The sequence below is a fragment of the Ctenopharyngodon idella genome, chromosome 4 (assembly GCF_019924925.1).
Source record: "Ctenopharyngodon idella isolate HZGC_01 chromosome 4, HZGC01, whole genome shotgun sequence".
NCBI lineage: Eukaryota > Metazoa > Chordata > Actinopteri > Cypriniformes > Xenocyprididae > Ctenopharyngodon > Ctenopharyngodon idella.
Genome location: NC_067223.1, coordinates 29,140,804 through 29,164,686, shown reverse-complemented (window position 1 = coordinate 29,164,686; position 23,883 = coordinate 29,140,804). Strand labels below are relative to the sequence as shown.

Here is a 23,883-nt window from a genome sequence, read left to right as displayed (position 1 = left end):
CCTAAAAAAATGCATTGTCGCATAAGTTTTGTTATATCTAAAAAAATCTGCCCTTGAGTTGTTTCCATACATAATTTTGCGTATATCGGAATTCGTATATTTTGCATCCCAAATATATGTAAAATGTACAGAGTAATGAAACAACTGAAATTCGCCAGTACTTCTTATTTTCACATATACAGAGAAACGGTGCTTTAACAGGAGCAACACCACGATCACAGACGCTGCATGACATGTATAGGGTAATTCTGTCTTGTGATATGTCCATATTTATTTGCGTTAAAGCCCTTTTTCTCGACAAAAAGTGTTTTTGCGGCATTTGAAGTATCGACCTAGAATTTATGCACTAAAGAGAAACATAAAAAGATTGTCGACATTTGAGAAATTTTATCGACAAATGGCATTTCCATCAGCTCAATTGCTAAAAAAACTAAAAAAAAAACTCCTTGGATGGAAACCTGGTTAGTGTTGGGAAAAGTTACTTTTAAAAGTAATGCCTTACTCCTTAAAAAAGTAACTCATTGCACTACTTAGTTACATTTTATGTAAAGTCATGCTGTGCTGCCTTTCTTATGGAAGCCCATTTCCGCCACTAAATAAAAAAATAAAAACGGTAATTGCGACTTTTTATCTCAGAATTTTTACTTTTTTTCTCAGAATTATGAGTTATAAAGTCAGAATTGCAAGATATAAACTCACAATTGTCTGATATAAAGTCAGAATTCTGACTTTTTTTCTCGCAATTCTGACTTTTTTCTCACAATTGCGACTTATAAACTCACAATTGTGTGAAACTTTATATCTCGCAATTCTGACTTTATATCATGCAATTGCGAGTTTATATCTCAGAATTGTGACTTTATATCAAGCAATTGCAAGATTATATCTCAGAATTGTGACTTTATCCCCCGGTTTCATAGATAAGGCTTAAGCTACTCCTAGACTAAAATGCATGTTTGAGCTTTTTTAACTGAAAGTAACTTGCACTGACATATATTAAAATATGTCAGAGTCATTGTTTTGTCTCAAGATGCACATCAGTAATGTTTTTTTTCTAGGGTTACGGTACTTTTATAAAAGCTAAATACCCTAATTGAACTAAGGCCTAATCCTGGCTTAGGCTAAGCCCTGTCTGTGAAACCGGGCCTATAACTCACAATTGTGAGGGGAAAAAAAGTCAGAATTGTGAGATATAAAGTCGCAATTACTGTTTTTATTTTTTTATTTAGTGGCGGAAACGGGCTATTTTCTGGATCGCAGAAGAATAGGATGAAGGAGAAGAAAGTTCAACACTCTTACTTCACCAATAAAAACAAAAAAATTAAACACAAATGTGAAGTTTATCTAAAGTTATTTTGCTTATTAGTATGGTTGCTTTGGATCCTCAAAGGTCAGCAGCAAAGACATTGGTTAATAAAGTGAGATTAAATACATAAAGTATATTTGTATTATTTAACATATTTAATTTTTACAGGTTTGCGTAATAATCTGATTTTGTGCAAGCGAGATGAGTAAATGTCTGCTCACATTTAGTCTAGATCTACAATAAGCATCATGTTCACACAGCGCACTCAACACCTCTGCACTTACTCAAGATTTCTTTCAACATGGAGACAGGAGATGTGTTCGTCAATAAATGGGAAAACGAAGTATCTTGCGTTATTTATTTGAAAAAGTAGCTCAGATATTTTGTTGTAAATTTAAAAGTAATGTTAATTTACTAGTAATCTGATTACGTAACTCGCATTACTTGTAATGTGTTACCCCCAAAACTGGTTACATGATGATGTTGTTGTATTTCAGAGTGTCGGGACACGTGGACGGTCATCAGGGGGAAGTTCTTGGCCATCAATGCTGCCAGCATGAGTTGTGCATGTCCTCGCAGTCCTAAAGGTCTGTCGCCGTCAGCGCACCTCGCAGATGGAACTACTGACCTCATCCTTGTCAGGAAGTGCTCCCGAATTGACTTTCTGCGCCACCTGCTGCGGCACACCAATAAGGACGACCAGGTACCCGTTTTATCTACAACAGAAAATATCAGTGGAATTATTTTTTTAATGAAAGAGAGAAAGCAAATCCATTCCTGTTTCATCAAAGCCTGGAAAAAAACACTGCTCTCTTAACTAACAAACTTCAAAAAAGTATTCCCGCTGTTCACCAAATGCTTACTATATATGTTATATTAGTATAAATTCATATGTATTTTTAATTAACTGTAAGAGCAGGGAATCTTTTTCTTTGAAGTATGTAATCACAGCAGGGTTCCCATGGTCATGGAGAACCTTGAAAGTCATGGCAATTTGTCTAGTTTTTTTCTATTTAAGCTTAACTCCTAAAATATTGAAACGACTAGAAATGGCTCCTATAAAAGCAATCTTTACAATCAGAAATATTTGGAAATGTCATGGAAATTCATTAGCCCATATTCCATATTGAAACAGTCCACATTTCAAATGCGTCTGGATGGATGGATGGATGGATGGATGGATTTAAATTTAGGATAGAACTAACCTATCGAAAATTGACTTGTTTTACATGAGGTCAGTTTTACATTGGACAATGGGAAATCATTGCATTGATGTTACAGAACTTAAATATTGATTACAATGATTGTAAGAATTCACAATACATTAGTTTATTTCTCATCAAAGAAACAATTCTTGACATTTTCATTTGTAAATATACAATATACAGATCCCAAATTTACTTTGAAAATATGAATTAGACCAAATTTCAGAAATCATGATCTTTCACATTTGTTAATTGAATCCTTGTCAGAATAAACACTATCTTTCAAAAGTTTGGAGGCAGCAAAAGTTTTTGAAGGAAGTCTTTTTTTGCTTACCAAGGATGCTTTTGTTTGATTCAAAATACAGTTAAAACAGTAAAATTTTGTGGAAACTGTGAAGTTTTTTTCAGGATTCTTTGGTTAAAAATTTCAAAAGACCAGCATTTATTTAAAATATAAATATTACTTTGCTGAATAAAAGTATTATTGTCATTCTCAAAAAAAGAAAAACTTTTGAACAGTAGTGTTTAGTGATATTTGACGTGGAATTCAGTAAGCATTACTCTTGTTCTTCTTGATCTCTTTCTTTGTACAGTTTGATCACTCTTTTGTGGAGGTGTACCGGGTCAAGCAGTTCCGATTCACCCCCAGATATCAGGAATGTGATTCCGAAGTGGACCTGAGAGAGAGCGGAGCGGGAGGCAAGCGTTTCCTTAGTCAGATCTGCAGGGAGCACAGAGCCTGTGGCTGTATGCCTTCCCAGAGCAACTGGAACTGTGATGGAGAGATCCTTCCACAGACTGCAATTCAAGTCCGGTAGGACACATAAATTCTTACTTTTACATTTAGGCAGATACTTTTGTCCAAAGCGACATGCATTGCATTCAAGGTATACCTGCTTATGAATTCATACATTTGTGAATTGAACCCATTGTCTTGCGTAGCTAGCACAATGCTCTACTATTTGAACTGCAGAAATGCTATATCTAGACTCTTCCCTTGAGTGAAAACACACCCACTCTACCAAGACACATACCTTAAACTCCCCTTCCCTTTAAGTTTGGATATGCAAAATGGGTCAGGTGACACTTTTAGTATTTTTTTTCTTTGAGGGTAGATATTATACTATGAGGAACAGGAATTGTAGTTTGCGAGTAAAGCTGCAAATTCCTCCATTAACGTCAGCTGCCTTCGTAATAATCCTCTGATAGGTGCAAGTGAAAATCGTTGCATGGCATAAATGATAAATTTATTATCTTAGCTAAAGTGCTTTTCCTCCTGTTTTCCTCCATACAAAAAGTAGCATTGTATATGACGTAAGCGTGCTCCGGCCTGGAATGTTAAGGGCAATGTGAGTGCGGGCCAGCGGGGGAGTGGGTGGGGGGGGAAATCGCGTTCGGACTCGGTTCAAGGCAACCGTGCCTAGTGTGAATACACCCTATGTTTATACCGGGATGCACCTGTTATGTGTTATTCACTTTCACAGTGTTGCTAAAGATAAATGTTACTTCGTACTTTGCAGGGATGCTAACGTTTAATCGACGATCGATTAATTGACGATGATAATTTAATGATGACCTTAATTTAACCTCGACTAAAGAATTTTTCTGGTCGACTAGTAATCATTCATTTTAAGTGATTAGTGGACTAATCGCACGTTTATTAATAAACCACATAAATCATAATAAAGAGCTTTTAATGCCTACATAGCCTAATCAGAGTTCAAGCGCACACATAAAGCTTGCCGCAGCGCACCGGCAGAAGTAATGATTATGAATGCATCAATTGAAAACAGCAAGGAGACTGCTTTAACATTTTAATAATTAATTGATAACTAGTGTTTTCTGTATTTCGGCTGCAAGTTGACGATGCTGACTCGTCATCTGTGCAGTAGTGGACGCGCCTATATGCATAACCTGAGAATATGTTTTCCATTTGAATTGGTTCATTTAAAAATTAGACATTTTGCTTTCTATAGATATATTTTTCTTGTCTGTGAGGCAAGTTTACATGGAGTTTCAGTTCTTTCTTTTTTTTTTCTCTCTTTTGGCGCGCTCAATTCACAGAGAGAGGGCAGAAAGCGCACCCTGTTTGCTTTCATTATTTTACAAAAGCACAGCGTTTTGTTATTGTGAGTGCACACAGATAAAAATAGAATCTTCACAGATTCAAAAGATGTATTACTCTTATCTGTATGACCAAAAAAAACAAAAATATTTTCCAATTCTATGGCGCATGGTAAATCAAGACCTGTCAATATGAGCGATCAAACCAATCCAATCCAAGAGCGCTCCAGCTGTAAAACTCTGTCCGATTGGTCTCTACACATCGTCCCTAACCGCTATACCCACTCACTACATCTGAGATCAAGTTTCCATTGGTTGAACTTTCAAATGACGTTGGAAAACACTGTGTCATGATCACGACGCGATCGGATCCTGGAAGTCCTATATCTTTAGCCGAGCAGCATGTCATGTCACTCTGTGATCTACTCATTGTCTTATGTTGTGTTTGGGCTTTTTCAAGACCACCTGCTCTAAATAAAAAAATGCAATCTACTATAGTTAACTAATGTTTCACGAAGTTACCAACCAAAACGTGGCGCAAAAGCATCATATGTATATTGTTTACATGTGCATCGGCAGTGATATTTCATACAAATACTTGGAATAGTTTGATCTCTAACTGAAACATAAGCGCTTGTTGTATTCTGCTAGTTGAGACCTTTTCTATATGACAAATCTGTCTGTTATGTACTATAATTTTACAGATCACATTTTCATGTAAAGCAGTTTTTTTTTTTTTTTTCACGCTATGAAAATAGAGCACTTCTGATATGTCTGGTCTCTCTGTATCATCTTGAAGAAAGATGATGGTTTCAGTGTGGACAAGAAACTTAAAAACGCTAGTGTTATTGGAGAGTGTTTTGAAACGAAAACGCCATTTTCAAATGTATCCAGATGAATGTAGGCATAACCTAAGGTACCTAAATGCACCTTTTAGGGGTAATTAAGTTACAAGGTTGTCCCTTTAAGGGTACTGCCCAAGTGACAAGCTGTTGTACCCCTGTAAGTACAAATTTTTCTGACGGCGTAATGACCGAAAATTAAAACGTGTATGCGGTGAAAATGAGAACTCTTGCACTGTGCCATGTTTCAAAACGAAAAGAGTGTGCCATTATATTTTTAATGCACTAATTACTTCAAGCAAGTTCTAATTGTCGTTGTAATTAAGGGGTGCGGACATCACTGAGACTTCCTCATATATCTAAGGGAAGTCTCTTTTAGATCCTGTATGATTAGTTTTCAGAAAATGTTCCTCCGACACAAAATGAACATGCTTCATTAAAGTGTTGGTCGATTAATGAAAGCTTTAGCTGAAATGTTGAGGTCTCATGAGCACCAGATTGTCTCAGCACTAGCATACTAAACAGGGTAAATAAATGGACTTTTGTGGTCTGAGCCTGTGGAAAAGATGCTATTAAAATTAAAAACTCCCTCTATTGTGCCTGCAGAGGAGGAGTTCTCCTCCTTGATACAGCATGACGGCTCGCCCGAATGCATCATTTCCTTCACGCCCCATTGTTCTGTGTCAACAATGCGTAGCAGTGAAATGCTCCTAATTTAATGGCCCTCTCACTGTTAAAGGCTCACCTCCTTTAATTAAAATAGAAGTCCATTCATTTATTCCATTTTCAGCTTCAGTAATTGTTTCTCGAATGAGTAAGCAAATAACCTGTTGAGATAATTGATGATGATACCACTGCTGAAAAAGGCAATCGCCTGGCACTGAACTCACCTCCAGAGTATTGAGTGGAATTAGAGGAAATTAAAGAGCCCCTGAACCTCCTAATAGCACATGCATTTAACTACAAAACTTTTTACTCAACATGACGAAGCATTTATTGCTTACCAGAACTTGCTTGCACTTCTTTTTACTCTAGGACACAATGTATTAGTGGTGTTTGCTAAAGCAAGCATCAATTTTACTATTGCAAATAGTTTGGGTTAGGGATTTGAACAAACCATTATACTTAAATGTTACACATATATTGAAATATTAAGCAAATTAAACAATATTATAATAAACTCCAAAAATGTACCTATACACGCAATTCACTGCAGTTTCTATTTGAAATGAACACTAGTGGCAGTAAAATTTTCTCACAAATTCTAATTACAGGGGCAGATTATTGATTAATAAAGACTTACTTTCGCACGGTTCCTTTCACAATACTATGTTATGACCTCAAAACACTTTTACCATAGTGCAAGATTTGTAAACTAATGCATTTTCATGTTTGCATCACATAACCATCTCCATATTAGGGCTGCACAATATATCATGTTAGCATCGAAATCACAATGTGCACATGCCCGATAGTCACATCGCAGGATGTGCGATGTCAAATTGGGATCGTTAATCCGTACGGAGCAGACACCACGGTTCAAAACGCTTGTGATTCTCGGATTAAATGCAAAGTTTGACCATCATACAATAAAAGTTTATCATTTGAACATGTTTTATGTCCTTTTAAGTTTAAATATTCAAGTGATTTTAAACCATTCTGAATGTGTGGCTATTTTCTGTGCGCACACACACACAAACACAGCCATGCAAATGCACGTGAACACCGAATGTGTTCTCTTCCTTGTCTATTTGTGCCTGAACAGACAAATACATGCAAAAAAAAATTGTCAAAATGCACGTAAAACATCAAGTATCCTCATAAACAACTTATGGCTTAGGTGAACTAAACAACCCTGACAGCAACATAGTGTCGGCCCAGATCCAGCCCACATCTGGTCCGTGTGTAATCCACATGTACCAGATGTGGGCCAGATCTGGGCCAAACTATGTTGCTGTCTGGGAATTGCAAAAGAAAACAAGATGTGTAACACTATTTTGGATTCACGCATTCTGTTTTAAAGTGACAGCAGCATAATATTCCTGCTGCTTTCTGTGTCATGAATGCTAATCAAACAAAAGAAAAAGAGAAAATTCACTTTTGTAGTGTTAACACAGATTAATTATATTTAATGTATACAGTGAAGACTATGCAGTGTTATTTTGCATTTGATTATTCAATTTCTGTACCTGAATACTTTTAGACTTAACTGAAAAATATAAAGCACTATTCATTCATTCTTTCCAAATAGAGCTATTCAAGTCATCTGATGAATTTTTTTCATATATTTTATATATATTGGAGAAAAACAAAATATCGCAATGTCAGTTTTTTCCAATATCGTGCAGCCCTACTCCATATGAATGTAATAAACTTGCTTGGTAGCTCGCCCGGTACACTTGTGATACGGAGTGCTCGGTACGAGTACCATGAAACACAATTCACGATAAAAGAGCTCAAAGACTTGTAGAAGCAAGCCATAATGGCCTGGTTGCTTCAGCAAATGTTTTTATTTTATGTTTGCTTTAGTGTAGGTGGTATGTAGCATTAACCTTTTAGCGCCACAAACCGGACATCTCATTCACAAACTTGCGCAATACAGCAACAACCATGTAATAAATCATTGCCAGATTTACATTCATCAGTTTTGGATAAAACTTAACAGGCTTTTGGCGCCACTCACTAGACATTTCTCTTTGAACGTGTGGCAAAATGTGCAAATGTAATATCATTTTGCAGAAATGCTGCCTAAGGCACATGTTTCCAATTTACTTGGGCTGATTTTTAGGATGTTGTTTTTTCCAGTGAAGTGGTTGCATTTCGTTTGACTTTTTCTTTCTTTCTGTCTTAGGGTCCACTGCCAGTTGATCACGCTGTTTGCGAGAGGGATCGAAGAGCAGCCGGTGTTTGAGGACCCGTACACTCACTGTGCAATATAGATCTTCATGAATTCACTCCAGCTGGAACATGAAGGATTGAGATTCTTTGAATGGAAGAGTCACCTTTAGCTCAGCACAATGTCACGCTGTTTCTTATGCTGTTATATCTAGATAATCCTCATGAAGATGCTTTGGAAACACAGATCTGGAGTCAGCAGCATCCTCATAGCCTCTTTATACAGGCTGTATTAGAATTCTGTAAGATAGGATTAGCTGTTTCAGCTAGGCACTAGTATTGCTATTTTTTCATTTCAACCCTTGAAGTCCTTGAATTTGATGGTGATATCTCTTGCTGTGTGCGACAGCTTCCAGTTGTCAGCATTTGTCTTCCACCACGATCAAGCTGGTCTTGAGAGTAGCGTTAATTGAATTCCAAAGTCAAATCCTTGGAACTGTGAACTGTTTTGGTTATGAAACATTCCTCTTGGTAGCACCTTTGCTGTTTTGTCTAGATAGAAAGCACATGAGGTGGTCAGACCATAAAGATAATGGTATACCAAAAAAAGGTTGTGGTTTGTGTTGAACTGTTTGTTGGTTATTAAAAAAAATGAAAATTCTGGCATCATTTAAAAAAAAAGTTCCAAGCAAATTTTGGCAATTTTAAGTTGTTAATCATTGCCAGCAACGAAAAAAAGTTGTTGGTAATTAAAACAAGCTGAAATAAAATAAAATTCATATTAGATGAAAAACTGAAAGAAAAAAAAATTTAGAAATGTTGCCTTGACAACTAACTGGAATAAATAGTTTTAGTATTTACAGTACTTCAACTCAAACTTAAGACTGAAATTAAAGCTAAATAGAAATATTTGAAATATATATATACTAATAAAAAAAAATACTAAAATTAAAGTGAAAATGGAAAATATAAGGGGGCGTTTACACAACACCATTTTCAACTAAAAACAGAAAACTTTTTATGCGTTTTGGCCATTAATTTGCACAATGTGTTTTGGAGGCCTGAAAACAGGTTTCAAAGTGCACGTTTTTGAAAACGATACTGAATTCGTCTCCATGTTAACTACAAAAATGCGAATTTGTGAAAACGGTGACGTCATGCGCATGTGTATTATGTGTTCAATCTATAGGCGCGTCGTGTTTCTTTACAAAGTGACATCGCCAACTACTGGCCTGGCATGAATAATGCATTTTTGCATTTTTGGTTGTTTTCACAGATCCGTGTTACATTCCCTAAAAATAAAAGCTAATTCAACATACTATACTACACTAAATATACTATAATTTTATATAAATAAAAGTATATTATGAAATAACTTTGATCACTTAGGTATATACAAACTTGTCCTTTTGTATTTGGTTACAACTTACATGACAACCAATGGCTTGTATTTTGGGAAAAAGCAGCTAAGACATTCTGCTAAATCTCTCTTTTTTTGTGTTTTACTAAACAACATACAGGTTTGGAACAACATGGGATGGCAGAATTTTCTGTTTTTGATGAACTATTCCTTAAATTTAGCATGAAGTAACATCTATGATGTAGACAGTGTAGCCTACATAAAATAATTTTTTGCACTTGATTAGTAACATCCTGTTATTTATTTAAAAGCAACATTTACTGTTATTATACAAATAGCATGTCCAATCAGTATGAATCCGCTTCCCCCCAAAAAACACACCTCTTAGATATTTGACCAATTCTAATTCTAATTTCCCACCCTTACCACAGTCAGTTTTGTTTTCCAGACATTTCATGCATCTAAATGTAGCAACAGTGAGCTTGACTACAAGAGTTGACGGCTACACGATATCACTGCAGGGTCAGTGTATGTATGGCTGTTCATCAGACAGAATGTAAAGGAATATACTGTAGCCCTCTTCTCTGCGCTGTCTTCCTTGAATGCAACCCCCTCCCCCCCATCTCCCCCACCTAGAGAATATTTCCTCCCTTTATAATGAATGTTGTGTTTGTTTCCTATGCCAAGGTCTTATTTCTTCTGAAAGATCTTATTGTTCTTGCAATATCAAAGGATGAAGGAGTTTATGATATACAGAGAAATTGCTTTTCGCTGTAGTGCATGTCTGCTGCTTTAATATGCATTTTTTTAAAAGTTGTTTCTTGAGCTGTACTAGTGATTGAGAGCATTGATTTCCCATGATGCATCTGTCGAGGCTACACAAGTTCTGTAGCCATTACAAACAAAACAAAGTTCATGTCCTTCATAGACTAGAAGATTGTATGGAAGCTTATTTTCACTACATAAGGGGGAAAAAATCATGCTTTGGCAAATCATGTGAAAGTTGAAATTATGAGATAAAAAGCCATTATGAGATAAAAAGTCATAATTATGATAAATGCATTTTTTTTTTTTTTTTTTTTTTTTTTGTCATAATTGACTTTTTATCTCTTAATTTTTCTTGTGTCATAAGACCTTATTGCCACTTTTTATGTTATAATTTTGACTTTATCTCATTATTATGACTTGGTATCTCATGGTATTTTGACTTTTTGTGCCATAATTAGGATTTACCAATTTCTTAAAAACATTTTAAAAAGAAAATTAAGAAATTATATTTTCCATAACTGTTTTTTTTTTCTTTAATTTATTGTAGTGAAATATGACCCATATTTACTAAAGGAAGACCATAGGAATGATGTCCCTGTATGTGATCAGGCAATTCTAGAGCTCCCAAGAGCCTCTGCTGTTATGAATTATGAACTGTGGCTTGTTATTCTTGTGTGTGAACAGTATTTGTGTCGTGTGTAGTATTAGCCTTGTGTCAAAGCTTGTGTATTTGACACCGACTCCTATTTGACAGCCCACTTCAGACCTAATCAAACCCAGTACATGCTGTGTATGCACATGATGTGCCAGAAACTTGCCCTACTGATCCAAAGATATCAATCACAACCCATTTTAATCACTTGAATGTGGCCACTTTTTTGATTTGCATGCCCTGGTGGCTGCCGGTCATTTATGGCCCATGACAGGTGACTGTATAATGTACTGCAATGGTTGTCCAGTACTGTGTGTATGTTTCCAGCTGAAAGCAGGGTGTCACCTGACCTTATGCAGTCGAGCACTTGTCAAGACTCAGTAATGACTGAGAATGAAGTCATCTTGCAGGACTCGAGATGATGTGTAAGACCTGTTGATGTTTAATTTGATTTGTTGAACGAAACGCAAAGAAAATCCATTAATAAAGTTTGTTAAACAACCTTTAATGTTCTGAGTGGTCAGTTTTGATTACATTCATATCAAAATGAATCATAAGATGAAACTCACTAAAACTTTCACAGACACGCCCAAAATCATATTTCATTGCAAAATAAAATGAAGTAAAATAATCCTATTTGAGGACCATTTGCATGGATTATTTTCATGATGATCCCATGTTCATTACAAAGCAGAAATCACAATATATTTAAATTGTAGATTTAAGTACAATGCAACATTTGCTGTACTAAATTTTATTGGTGCTGGATAATTTCTTAGAGAGATTGCCATGTAAATGAGAATCAGGGAAAAAGAAGAGAATGTGCATGCCTATAAGATTGAAAACTGAATATGATATTTGTAAAGTAAGTGTTTTTTAATCACTGGTTTTACTTCAGGACCTTCATTTTAGATGATCCAATAGGATACTACAATTGTCTGTTGTACAAAATTAAACAAAAATCCTTGAAATCGAATATATAGATCAGGGGTGTCCGGTCCTGCTTCTGGAGGACCAGTGTCCTGCAGCGGTCAGCTCCAACCCCAATTAAACACGCCTGAACCTGCTAATCAAGGTCTTAGGGTACATTTACACGACAACAATGTACTAAAAACGCAAAAGTTTTTCCTTTGCATTTTTCGCTTATAGACGACACCATTGTCCAAACGACTAAACGACTAAAACGCTGTATTATTGTATTATGCGTAATATGCATGCGCATGACATCACCACATTTTTACAATGAGACGATAATGGTATCATTTTCAAAAACGTGCACTTTGAAACCCATATTAAAAAGTTTGCGTTTTCAGGCCCCCAAAACACAGTTGTCATGTAAATGAACTGCCAAAACAAAAAAGTTTTCTGTTTAGTTGAAAACGGTGTCGTGTAAGTAAACAAAAAGTTATACTAGAAACTTCCAGACAGGTGTGTTAAGGCAAGTTGGAGCCAAATTCTGCAGGACAGTGACCCTCCAGGGCTAAGTTTGGACCCCCCTGATTTAGATACAACATAACAATGAACTGCATAAGTCTAACAATGTACAAAATTGAGTGTTTTTCCTGTATGGTTTTATATTCTTGGCAGGTAATACTTTGTAGTACAAAACACATTTTAGTTGGTACAAACCATGTTTATCCTTGGTTTCAAGGATGAGGGCATGTCACGCAACCTGTTCACATCTACATCCACCTAATTTGACTAACTTTTAACAAGTGACAGATGTATTTGTGCCAAAACACCATAGATTACCATAAAATACCATATTATTTGCATTAAGAATTGTTTTTCCCTGCTGTGCACATCCCTGTCTGAACACACCTGTGCCCCATTTCTGGGTCAGGAGCCAAGAGATTGCCCTGCCTTCAAAATACACGCCATTGTTTGAGCATCAGAGATGTTAATGTTGCCTTCACATCCTCCTGGAAATTTTTGTAGGCTATTTATGAGTTTTTACTGTAAGTCTGAATTACGACATCAAGTGTGTTGAAATGACTTTAGAAAATCACCAAATAAAATACAGAAATGTTTTTAACTCCTACAAAATTTTGAATAAAAATGCACACAAGTGCTTTTTACTTTTGTTGATGTTTTGTACTGAATTTATGAAGGTGTTGGGGGGCGGGCTATATTTCAACAAATATAGCCATTACTTCCACCATATTTTCTTACTGATATGCCCCCAACTGAAAGAAAATCTGAGTTACCCATTCATAACTGAGAGTGTTGTAGTGATTATGTATTCTTGTAGGCTGTTCCAGAAGTTAGCACAACTTTTGAACAACTTTTACAAATTTTAAAGTCTAAATACATTCGCCAGAAGTAAAAAGCTAAAGGTAGACTGTAAAGGAACTAAACTACGGTCGCATGACTTCAACGTATGCTTCTGACAACTCTTTAAGTCATTATTTCACAAAAACGGATTGTCTATTTACACTAAGTGCAAATAGCGTCCCTTGTTGGCAAATGCTATTTACACTAGCTCCGCCCACCAATGTCTGGTTGGGCCACTCATGTTTTACAAAAGACCCACAAAATTCAACGTCTTCAGTGGTGCAGTAGTAGCTAATAAGGCTCTGGCTTTTAACGCGATCAATGCGGGTTCGAATCTGCCTTTTGCCGAGTTCGCATTTATTTTCAATAAAAATGAAAATAATGTTTTAAAAGTGGAAATAAACTGCGAACGAGTGTTTAATAATATTAAAAGTGTTTATTGGGTAGGGTTAGGGGAAGGTGTAGGGAGGGTTTTTATTCTCCCAATAAGGCAGCATCAATTAATTAATTTTAATAAATATAATCATTTACAATCTATGATATCATTGCATCCTGTTAATGTACAAAAATACTGAGGTGCAAATAGTATCTGCCAATATAAAACATAGATAGCATCTAATTACTATTTACTCTTATTGCAAAGAACTGATACTTTTACATGGTGTAAATAGAATCTATCACTATTTTCACCTAGTGTAAATAGCATATCGCTAAGAAAATGCTGCTATTGTCACTTAGTGTAAATAGAATATACTGCTATTTTCACTTAGTGTAAATAGCATCTATCGCTAAGAAAATATGCTATTTTCACTTAGTGTATATAGCATCTATCGCCGCTGCCTTTAAAAAAACCTTTTCCCTGAAAGTTTGAGTTAGAATGGTTTGCGAGAGGGCGAGGGCTGTAAAAATGGACAGTGAGTAGATGAGTTTACCTTTGTTTTTGGTGTGACTGACGTCCCCGACAATCCCTGTAGTCCCATTTAGCCACATACTGCCTTTTTCAAAATGTGAAAATATCTTGAGCTTGTGTTTACCACAGACCTTATGTCAGGCATTTATCCAAAAGCCTATTCAAAAAACAAACAAACAAACAAAAACACATTGACATTGGATCGATGGAACCTGTAGTGCTTTTGACCTACAAAAATTACGTCATCACTGCAGAACTCTATAGAGTGCAACAGTCAGGTTCTGGAAGTAAAAACTCCATTCATTTTCTCCATAGAGACTTATAATTTATAAACCTTTAAAGACAGACCTTCTGTGAGCTACAATGTTGTTAATCTATGGTGTATGCATTTGATGAAGCTATTCTTTCGCATTAGTTCAACTTATTTTTAAAATAATCATATTTAACAGTTGAATCCATGGTAAAAAAAAAAAAAATACAGTAACACTTTACAATACTTGTACACTAATATGCATTAATTCATGCTTAGCTAATGCACAGGTAATCATATTTTAATGTATGACTCATGAAGAACTAAACCATTAATTAATGATTACTGCATCAGCAACTAATAAAAAGTCTATATGATTAATTGATTAAGTAATATATGAATTGCTATTAATTAAATGTTTCATGATGTATTAATTCCATAATAACATATTTTATTAACTAATAGTGTATAATGTGTTAATTACCACAATGGTTTGAAGGCATGTATTTCAATTTCAAATTGTCTGGCTCTGTAGCTAATGATTTGCAAATGTATCATTATGCTATGACTTTACTTGTTGAGGCACATGACTATTAACTAATTGTTATGTAATATGTCATTATGGTTTTGACATCTACACTAATCCATGGATTTCAATTTCCAACCATCTACAACCATGATTCCACTGTACCAGATGAACTGCTGCATCCAGAACCTTGTTGTTCATGGCACAGGAATGTGTCAGGTTAAGCTTGAGGTCTAAGATTCAAAGGCAGAACACTGAGAACATACGGCCGGGCACTGCTATTTCGTAACACTGTGTCTAGACCGGACAAAGAGACTAGAACCCATTATAATTAGTGATAGTGATGCTACACTGGATGTGGCACAACACAACACAACACAACAAAACGTCACTTCTGCTATGAAGGACAAATGGACTTGCAATGGTCTGTCATGTCTAGTGTAGACAGCTGTTGCGGCATGACTCGATAATGGTCGCATCCAGTTTAAACACAGTGCAACAATGAATCTGTAGTTCAGATTCTGGTGTGCTGATATTTGTGTGCAGCCCAACTTACCCATCCTTCAAACACATTCTCTGACATTACACTCACTGCATGTGCAACTGTCAAAACCCATTAATGACGTATTACTTAACAATTAGTCAATAGTATTGTGCCTCAATAAGTAGAGTCATAACATAATGATACATTTTCAAATCATTAGTTAATGATTAATTAAAGCAGACAGCTGAAAGTTGAAGTATATGGCTTCAACCCATTGTGGTAGTTAATTTACACATTAATTTATACTTTTAGTTAATAAAATATGTTATTAAGGAATTAATACATTATGACACATTGAATTAATAACAATTCATATATTACTCAATCTATTAATCATATAGAATCTTTATTAGTTGCTGATGCAGTAATCATTAATTGATGGTTTAGTTCTTCATGAGTCATACATTAAAACATGATTATCTGTGCATTAGTTAAGCATGAATTAATGCATATTAGTGCACCAGTATTGTAAAGTGTTACCAATAATAAAAATCAGGGCAAAAGAGCTTGCTGGGAACGTCCACTCCTATGAAGCACCTCAAATCACGTAATTGTGTCGGTCTCAAATAAAATTTCGTAACCACCTCGTAGCTGGTTGGGTTGGTTCATGCCTTGTAACGCTTTAACTAAGACTGTTTAAAAAATAAATAAATAAATAAATAAATCCCTATGGGAAAAATCTATGAAAAACATACTTTCGAAACCAATGACATGGTGGTGACATTCATGTGCATTTACAGTGGGTACGGAAAGTATTCAGACCCCCTTAAATTTTTTACTCTTTGTTATATTGCAGCCATTTGCTAAAATCAATAAGTTAATTTTTTTTTCCTCATTAATGTACACACAGCACCCCATATTGACAGAAAAACACAGAATTGTTGACATTTTTGCAGATTTATTAAAAAAGAAAAACTGAAATATCACATGGTCCTAAGTATTCAGACCCTTTGCTCAGTATTTAGTAGAAGCACCCTTTTGATCTAATACAGCCATGAGTCTTTTTGGGAAAGATGCAACAAGTTTTTCACACCTGGATTTGGGCATCCTCTGCCATTCCTCCTTGCAGATCCTCTCCAGTTCTGTCAGGCTGGATGGTAAACATTGGTGGACAGCCATTTTTAGGTCTCTCCAGAGATGCTCAATTGGGTTTAAGTCAGGGCTCTGGCTGGGCCATTCAAGAACAGTCACGGAGTTGTTGTGAAGCCACTCCTTCGTTATTTTAGCTGTGTGCTTAGGGTCATTGTCTTGTTGGAAGGTAAACCTTCGGCCCAGTCTGAGGTCCTGAGCACTCTGGAGAAGGTTTTCGTCCAGGATATCCCTGTACTTGGCCGCATTCATCTTTCCCTCGATTGCAACCAGTCGTCCTGTCCCTGCAGCTGAAAAACACCCCCACAGCATGATGCTGCCACCACCATGCTTCACTGTTGGGACTGTTTTGGACAGGTGATGAGCAGTGCCTGGTTTTCTCCACACATACCGCTTAGAATTAAGGCCAAAAAGTTCTATCTTGGTCTCATCAGACCAGAGAATCTTATTTCTCACCATCTTGGAGTCCTCCATGTGGGCTTTCATGTGTCTTGCACTGAGGAGAGGCTTCCGTCGGGCCACTCTGCCATAAAGCCCCGACTGGTGGAGGGCTGCAGTGATGGTTGACTTTCTACAACTTTCTCCCATCTCCCGACTGCATCTCTGGAGCTCAGCCACAGTGATCTTTGGGTTCTTCTTTATTTCTCTCACCAAGGCTCTTCTCCCCCGATAGCTCAGTTTGGCCGGACGGCCAGCTCTAGGAAGGGTTCTGGTCATTCCAAACGTCTTCCATTTAAGGATTATGGAGGCCACTGTGCTCTTAGGAACCTTAAGTGGAGCAGAATTTTTTTTGTAACCTTGGCCAGATCTGTGCCTTGCCACAATTCTGTCTCTGAGCTCTTCAGGCAGTTCCTTTGACCTCATGATTCTTATTTGCTCTGACATGCACTGTGAGCTGTAAGGTCTTATATAGACAGGTGTGTGGCTTTCCTAATCAAGTCCAGTCAGTATAATCAAACACAGCTGGACTCAAATGAAGGTGTAGAACCATCTCATGGATGATCAGAAGAAATGGACAGCACCTGAGTTAAATATATGAGTGTCACAGCAAAGGGTCTGAATACTTAGGACCATGTGATATTTCAGTTTTTCTTTTTTAATAAATCTGCAAAAATGTCAACAATTCTGTGTTTTTCTGTCAATATGGGGTGCTGTGTGTACATTAATGAGGAAAAAAAAATGAACTTAAATGATTTTAGCAAATGGCTGCAATATAACAAAGAGTGAAAAATTTAAGGGGGTCTGAATACTTTCTGTACCCACTGTATATCGTAAATATGATCTTTCCGACAAGACTTAAATGCACAATTACTATGTTTTGAAAGCGGCACAAAGACAGTGTTTACATTATTTGGGTGAATCAATATTCAAACGGTTACAAACATTTGCATATTGAAGTATTTCATCATAAAATTACACACTTCACCTCTACACAACACCATCCTACATTTGTAAAAGTACAAAAGACATCTGATCTCTCAGCTCCAGGGGAGGCAGAACCTGTCAAGAGCTGTTATTATGAATCCACTACATGAAATCTACTCATGTTTCAATGTTATTCTTAAGAGCCTTTAATAATACAGAGCCTGACAAATGTCATTGGCTGAAAAAAAAAAAAGACGAATGGGGTGTCTCTACGTTTAACAGGCTTATTACATAAAAATGACTGCGGGGGAGAAATAACATGTTCCCTCCAGTGAGATGGAGGGATATTTAGCTCTTCGTTTTGCTCACAGTTTCAATACGGTCCATACATTATGCTGCTATCTGGACCGGCATGGCAATGAAGCCGGGTAATTTTCTCATCTCTCGTCCACAAAGTAAATTCCATTTCCTTTCCTCCTCTCTGTAGCTTCTCCACGTCTTTATTGATTTATTCTGCGGGTTGCACCCCATCGAGACAGACCGTCTCATTCAGCGACTCTTCCCTGGAGACATTACAAAGACAAACAAACAGCTGTCTGCAGGCTCTCAAACCACTGTTTGGAGACAGCTCATTGTGAGGGTGATAACATCTGCGACTTGACGCACGTTTAAAACGCTCCTCCTTTAAATAACTCAGCTGAGATTGGATGGACTCTGTCTGGCCTCGCTGCAGAAATCGCACCTGAGCCCCAAACACCAACTTGTCTGTTTTCAGCCTCGCGATTGAGTTTAAGGCTGCGTCCCCAAAGGCTGCATACACATACTATGCACTAAAAGTATGTACTTCACTGGCAATGGGAAAGTACCTGTTGTATGTAGCAAGACACTACATGAGTCCTGGGACTATGACTTTGTCATTACATTGGGCCCTGATTTCTGAAACATTCCAGATTCAGTACAATTAAGCTCTATGTACAGCATTTCTAGCATAATGTTGAAAGAATTCATTTTGACTTGACATTTTAAAATGGCAAAAATGCAAGTAATTTACAATGGAAGTAAATTGGGACAATTTTCAGAGCATTTAAAATTAGAATTGTAAAACAATTTATTAATTGTATTAATTTTTGCGCATTTACACACACACACACACACACACACACACACACACACACACACACACACAGAGGTTTTCATGTTTTATAGGGACTTTTCGTAGACAAAAGCAATAAGCCCCAAGAAGCCGAGGTTTACAGTGAATTTATAACAGCTAAGGGGCGTTGTTAGAAAAACCCTTAGCTGTTATAAATTCACTGTAAACCACGTCTTCACGGGGCTTATTGCTTTTATAAAACGGTTACCACACAATGCAAATATTAAAGCCAAAAAATTTGTATCAATGCAACTTTCATGAAGTAAAATCATTAAAAGTCTTCCTTCCGCGGGAAAAAACAGTCCCTGACCGTGAACAGCAACAGAAGTTACATTATTACGCCATTAGATGGCGGCAAAGATTGTCTTTATGAGCGAGTCACTCAGTCGCAAGGACTTTTATATTGAAACTTGTTGTGAACACGGAACAAGACACAAATGACAAATGCTTTGACTAGCGCTGTTAGTGTCAGCAGAGCACGGGAAAACCCATTAAATGTTAAAAGGACAAGATCGCAGAGGACATTCAAACAGATTTTATTATTATGAACATACTGACCTGAAGGAAAATGCTAAATCTGAATGCAGGTAAAACACTTCTTGCTGGGAACGTCCACTCCCATTAAGCACCTCAAATCACGTAATCGTGTCGGTCTCACTATGATGTCACTACGATGCATTAAGCTTCAATGAACAAAATCAATAGAGAACAAACATATGTTTACGTTGCTAAGAGTGGTTGCTAAGAGAGACGCAGCAACATACACACACAGTGGCGCAGCGATACTTATGTAATGCGGTCAGTTTTCGGGAATTTTACAATGGCTTCGAACGCGGCTCAACCAATCAGAATCAAGAGTCGGAACTATCCATTTTACAAAATGATTTTTATATTGTACAAACTGTATATTCTATCCCCTAACACTAAACGTACCCTTCAGAAAACTGTCTGCATTTTTACATTTAAAAATACATCACTTAGTATGATTGATTTTCTCATGTGGACTAAAAATGTTTTTGTCCCCACAATGTAGGTAATACTTAAACCACACACACAATGTATAATAAACATTTTTTAACCATTAACCATACAGTCTGAACCAACCAATTTCGCAAGAAAGAGAAATTTTCTCCAAGAGTGTGCATTTATGATGCAATGGTATGAAAAGGAAACATTCATAAGAAGCTTATTTAAAAAAACAGAGTCCTTTTCAATAAAAGGCTAAAGATGATGTGTTAAAATGCATAAATGCAGCCTTTATAGTCTTGAAAGATCAATTGAGCACAAACAAACTCAAACTCAATGGAGAAAAAGCACCAAAGGAATCCCATATGGAAAACAGAGAGACTCACAATAAAGACCTTGAATATTATTCAGTGACCACACAATTGTCTCTCAGGGCCTCCTCTAACTTTTAAAGCATCTTATTTGGGATTAGGATTAGAACTGAACGCAATAAATATGCAAATTGTTGTTTCCAGGTGTTATTGATCACCAGTCCTTTGTGTGTTAAGAGAGGTCATGATGCAGCGGAGAGAAAGAAAAGGACTGGAGGATGTAATGTACACCTACTCATCATACTGTACATCATTAAACCCTTCACACTTCCTGTCATCATGAGCGATTCATTGAGACAACACTGCAAACGGCCTCAAATTCACGGTTTAATTGAGCACACAGTAATAACAGTAAAACTATCTTCAGTTGGCACATGAAAAGCAATGGAGACCGTATAGAGCTAATGATCTAAAACCAGGACAATATCATAAGGGACATTTAGGGAGCACTGCTTAATGTCCCATGAGCCTTCATTGTTTTTTTATTATTTCAACAAAATCATGATTTTTCTAGACCACTACTTCATGGTGTAACAAATCAAAGATCGCTTTTGGTTGCTGCAGAACGTTTTCTATTAGATGTCTCCTCATATGCCTGAATGTCAAACATCATATGTAGTATAAAATTGCTGTGTGGTTGTTAGTGTTTTTTGCACATTACTATGCAGTTGCATTCTGGTGGTTACCAGGGTGTCCTGGGTCATTACAGGCTGTTGCTATGGTATTTCAAGTGGTTTTTAGCACATTTCTATGCTGTTGCTAGGTTGTCCTGGGAGGTTACCAGGGTGTTCGGTGTCATTACAAGCTGTTGCTTAGGTATTTTGAATGGTTTTTAGCACATCTGTATGCGTTTGCTATGGTGTCCTGTTGGTTGCCAGGGTGTTGCTTAGGTGTTTTGAGTAGTTTTTTTAGCACATTTTTAATGTATGCAGTTGCTAGGGTGTTCTGTTGGTTGCCAAAGTGTTGCTACTGTGTTTTAAGTGGTTCTTAGCACATTGTTATGCAGTTGCTATGTTCTACTGGTTGTCAGGGTGTTGTAACCTAATGTGTTTTGAATGGTTTTTATTACATTGCTGTGTGACAAAACTAAAAATAACCCTAGGTGGGAGCATTGAGCAATAGTTATAGCTTGCCTTGACTAATTAACATTAAAACACTAATTAACTGCACTATGAGTGCAGCAAAAATAAATAATCATTAAAAAAAACAGACTTTTAAAGCGGAAAAGGTGAATGAAAGTCAAACAGCTGTCTTTCCGAGCGTGAAATACCATCTCTGTCCAATTCAAGCAGAGAGCAAAAGCTAGACTTTGTTTTCCCTGAAAGCTATTGCATCTCTATTGGTGCTTACAGGCTGTTGCTAAGGTATTTTGAGTGTTTTTAAGCACATGTCTATGTAGTTTCTCGGGTGTTCTGGTGGTTGCCAGGGTGTTTCTAAGGTGTTGCTAAGGTGTTCTGAGTAGTTTTTAACACATTGTTAGTGGGTTTTCAGTGGTTTCTGGGGGGTATGTTGGTTGCCAGGGTGTTGCTAAGGTGTTTTGAGTGGTTTTAAGCACATGTCTGTGTAGTTTCTCGGGTGTTCTGGTGGTTGCCAGGGTGTTTCTAAGGTGTTCTGAGTAATTTTTAACACATTGTTAGTGGGTTCTGAGTGGTTTCTGGGGGGTATGTTGGTTTCCAGGGTGTTGCTAAGGTGTTTTGAGTGGTTTTTAGCACACTGCTATGCCGTAGCTAGGATGATTTGCTTGTTGTCAGTGTGTTTCTATGGTGTTCTGGTATTTTGAGTGTTTTCTTTTAACACATTTATGTGCAGTTGCTAGGGTGTTCTGGCAGTTGCCTTGGTGCTGCTGTGTGGTTGTTAAGGTGTTTTGAGTAGTTTTTAAAACATTGGTTCTGAGTAGTTTTCTGGGGGTTCTGTTAGTTGCCATGGTGTTGCTGCGGTGTTCTGAGTGGTTTTTAGCACATCTCTACTGTATGGAGTTACCAGGATGTTCTGCTGGTTGCCAGGGTGTTGCTACAATTTTTTGAGTGGTTCTTAGCACACTGCTATGCAGTTGCCAGGATGTTCTGCTGGTTGTCAAAGTGTTGCTAAAGGGTTTTAAGTGTTTTTAGCACATTGATGTGCAGTTGCTAGTATGTTCTGCTGGTTGCCAGGGTGTTGCTAAGGTATTTTGAACGGTTTTTAACAAATTGCTATGCAGTTACTAGAGGGTACTTATTGGTTGCCAGTATCTTGGTTGTTTTGAGTGTTTTTGTTGTTGTTTGCACACTGCTATGAAGTTGCTAGGATGTTCTGCTGGTTGCCATGGTGTTTCTAAGGTATTTTGACTGGTTCGTTGCACATTTGCAACTGTTATGCATTCGCCAAAATGTTTTGCTGGTTGCCAAGGTGTTGTAAACAAAAGTGTTTTGAATGGTTTTTATCACATTGCTGTGTGGTTTAACACACTGCTATAGTGTTTTGTGTGGTTGCTGGGACTTTTTGAGTGCAATTTAGTGTGTTGCATGTGGTTGCTGGTGCATTGCTGTTTAGTTGCTAATGTGTGCTGAATTTTAGCGTGTTGCTGTGCAGTTGGTTAGAGATTTTGGGCATTGCAGGTGGTTGGTAAGGTGTTCTTGTGGTTGCTTACTGGCCTAGGTCACAACCTTAGGTGAAAAGTTACGTGACAAAATTAAAATGACCCTAGGTATGAGCGTTAAGCAATAGTTACAGCTTGCTTTGATGATTGCTTTAGCAAACACCCCTAATTAATTGTACTATAAGTGCATAACAGCAAAAACAAAAAAATATTTTTTAAAATAAACAGACTTTTAAAGCAGAAAGGGTGAAAGAAAGCCTTTCTGAGCGTGAAATACCAACGACAATAGCCTATTCCATTCTTGCTGTTTTTAATTTGAAAAAGACAAAGTTAGAAAGCTGTGTGCTTTTTCTCTGTCCAATTCAAGCAGAGAACGAAAGCTGGACTTTGTTTTCCCTGAAAGTTATTGCATCCCTAATGGTGCTTAAAGTAATTACACTTTGTAATGTTTCTCTTTTCTTTCCTTCAGCGGGCCCCATCAGTGTGTGTGCCACGGCTCTCTGCTAAATGATGCCATTAACCATATTGCATTTGTTGCCTCTCTGGCTACCCAAATGAGTTTCAGTTCACTGAGAGTTTAATTGACTGAAAACAAGGTTTACTTAAAATTACAGTGGTTAGACCAACTTCCTCGACAATGTAAAGAATGTGTTTTGAGTCACACACTTCGTTTCGGAATAAACACCATCTGTAAGTGTCTGTTTTACGAGTCAGCACATTTCATTTACAGCATATTTCATACTGTTTATTTACCTGGCCAAACGTGTTACAATGCTAAGCTAATGCTAAGCTAATGTAAATCAAGTGCCTGATTGGAGGGTGCTTACA

At 36.9% G+C, this 23,883-nt stretch overlaps 1 protein-coding gene across 1 annotated transcript in view; it reads left to right on the top strand.

The window, feature by feature from the left end:
* The window catches only part of cerk (ceramide kinase), a 38,680-nt gene extending 27,140 nt beyond the window's left edge, over window positions 1-11,540 (top strand). The window contains exons 11-13 of the mRNA XM_051890144.1: window positions 1,804-2,009; window positions 3,105-3,325; window positions 8,269-11,540. Coding sequence (XP_051746104.1) covers window positions 1,804-2,009; window positions 3,105-3,325; window positions 8,269-8,356 — 515 coding nt within the window. The 3' untranslated portion in view covers window positions 8,357-11,540. The remainder of the gene's footprint in view (window positions 1-1,803; window positions 2,010-3,104; window positions 3,326-8,268) is intronic.
* The last annotated feature ends 12,343 nt before the right edge of the window (window positions 11,541-23,883 follow it).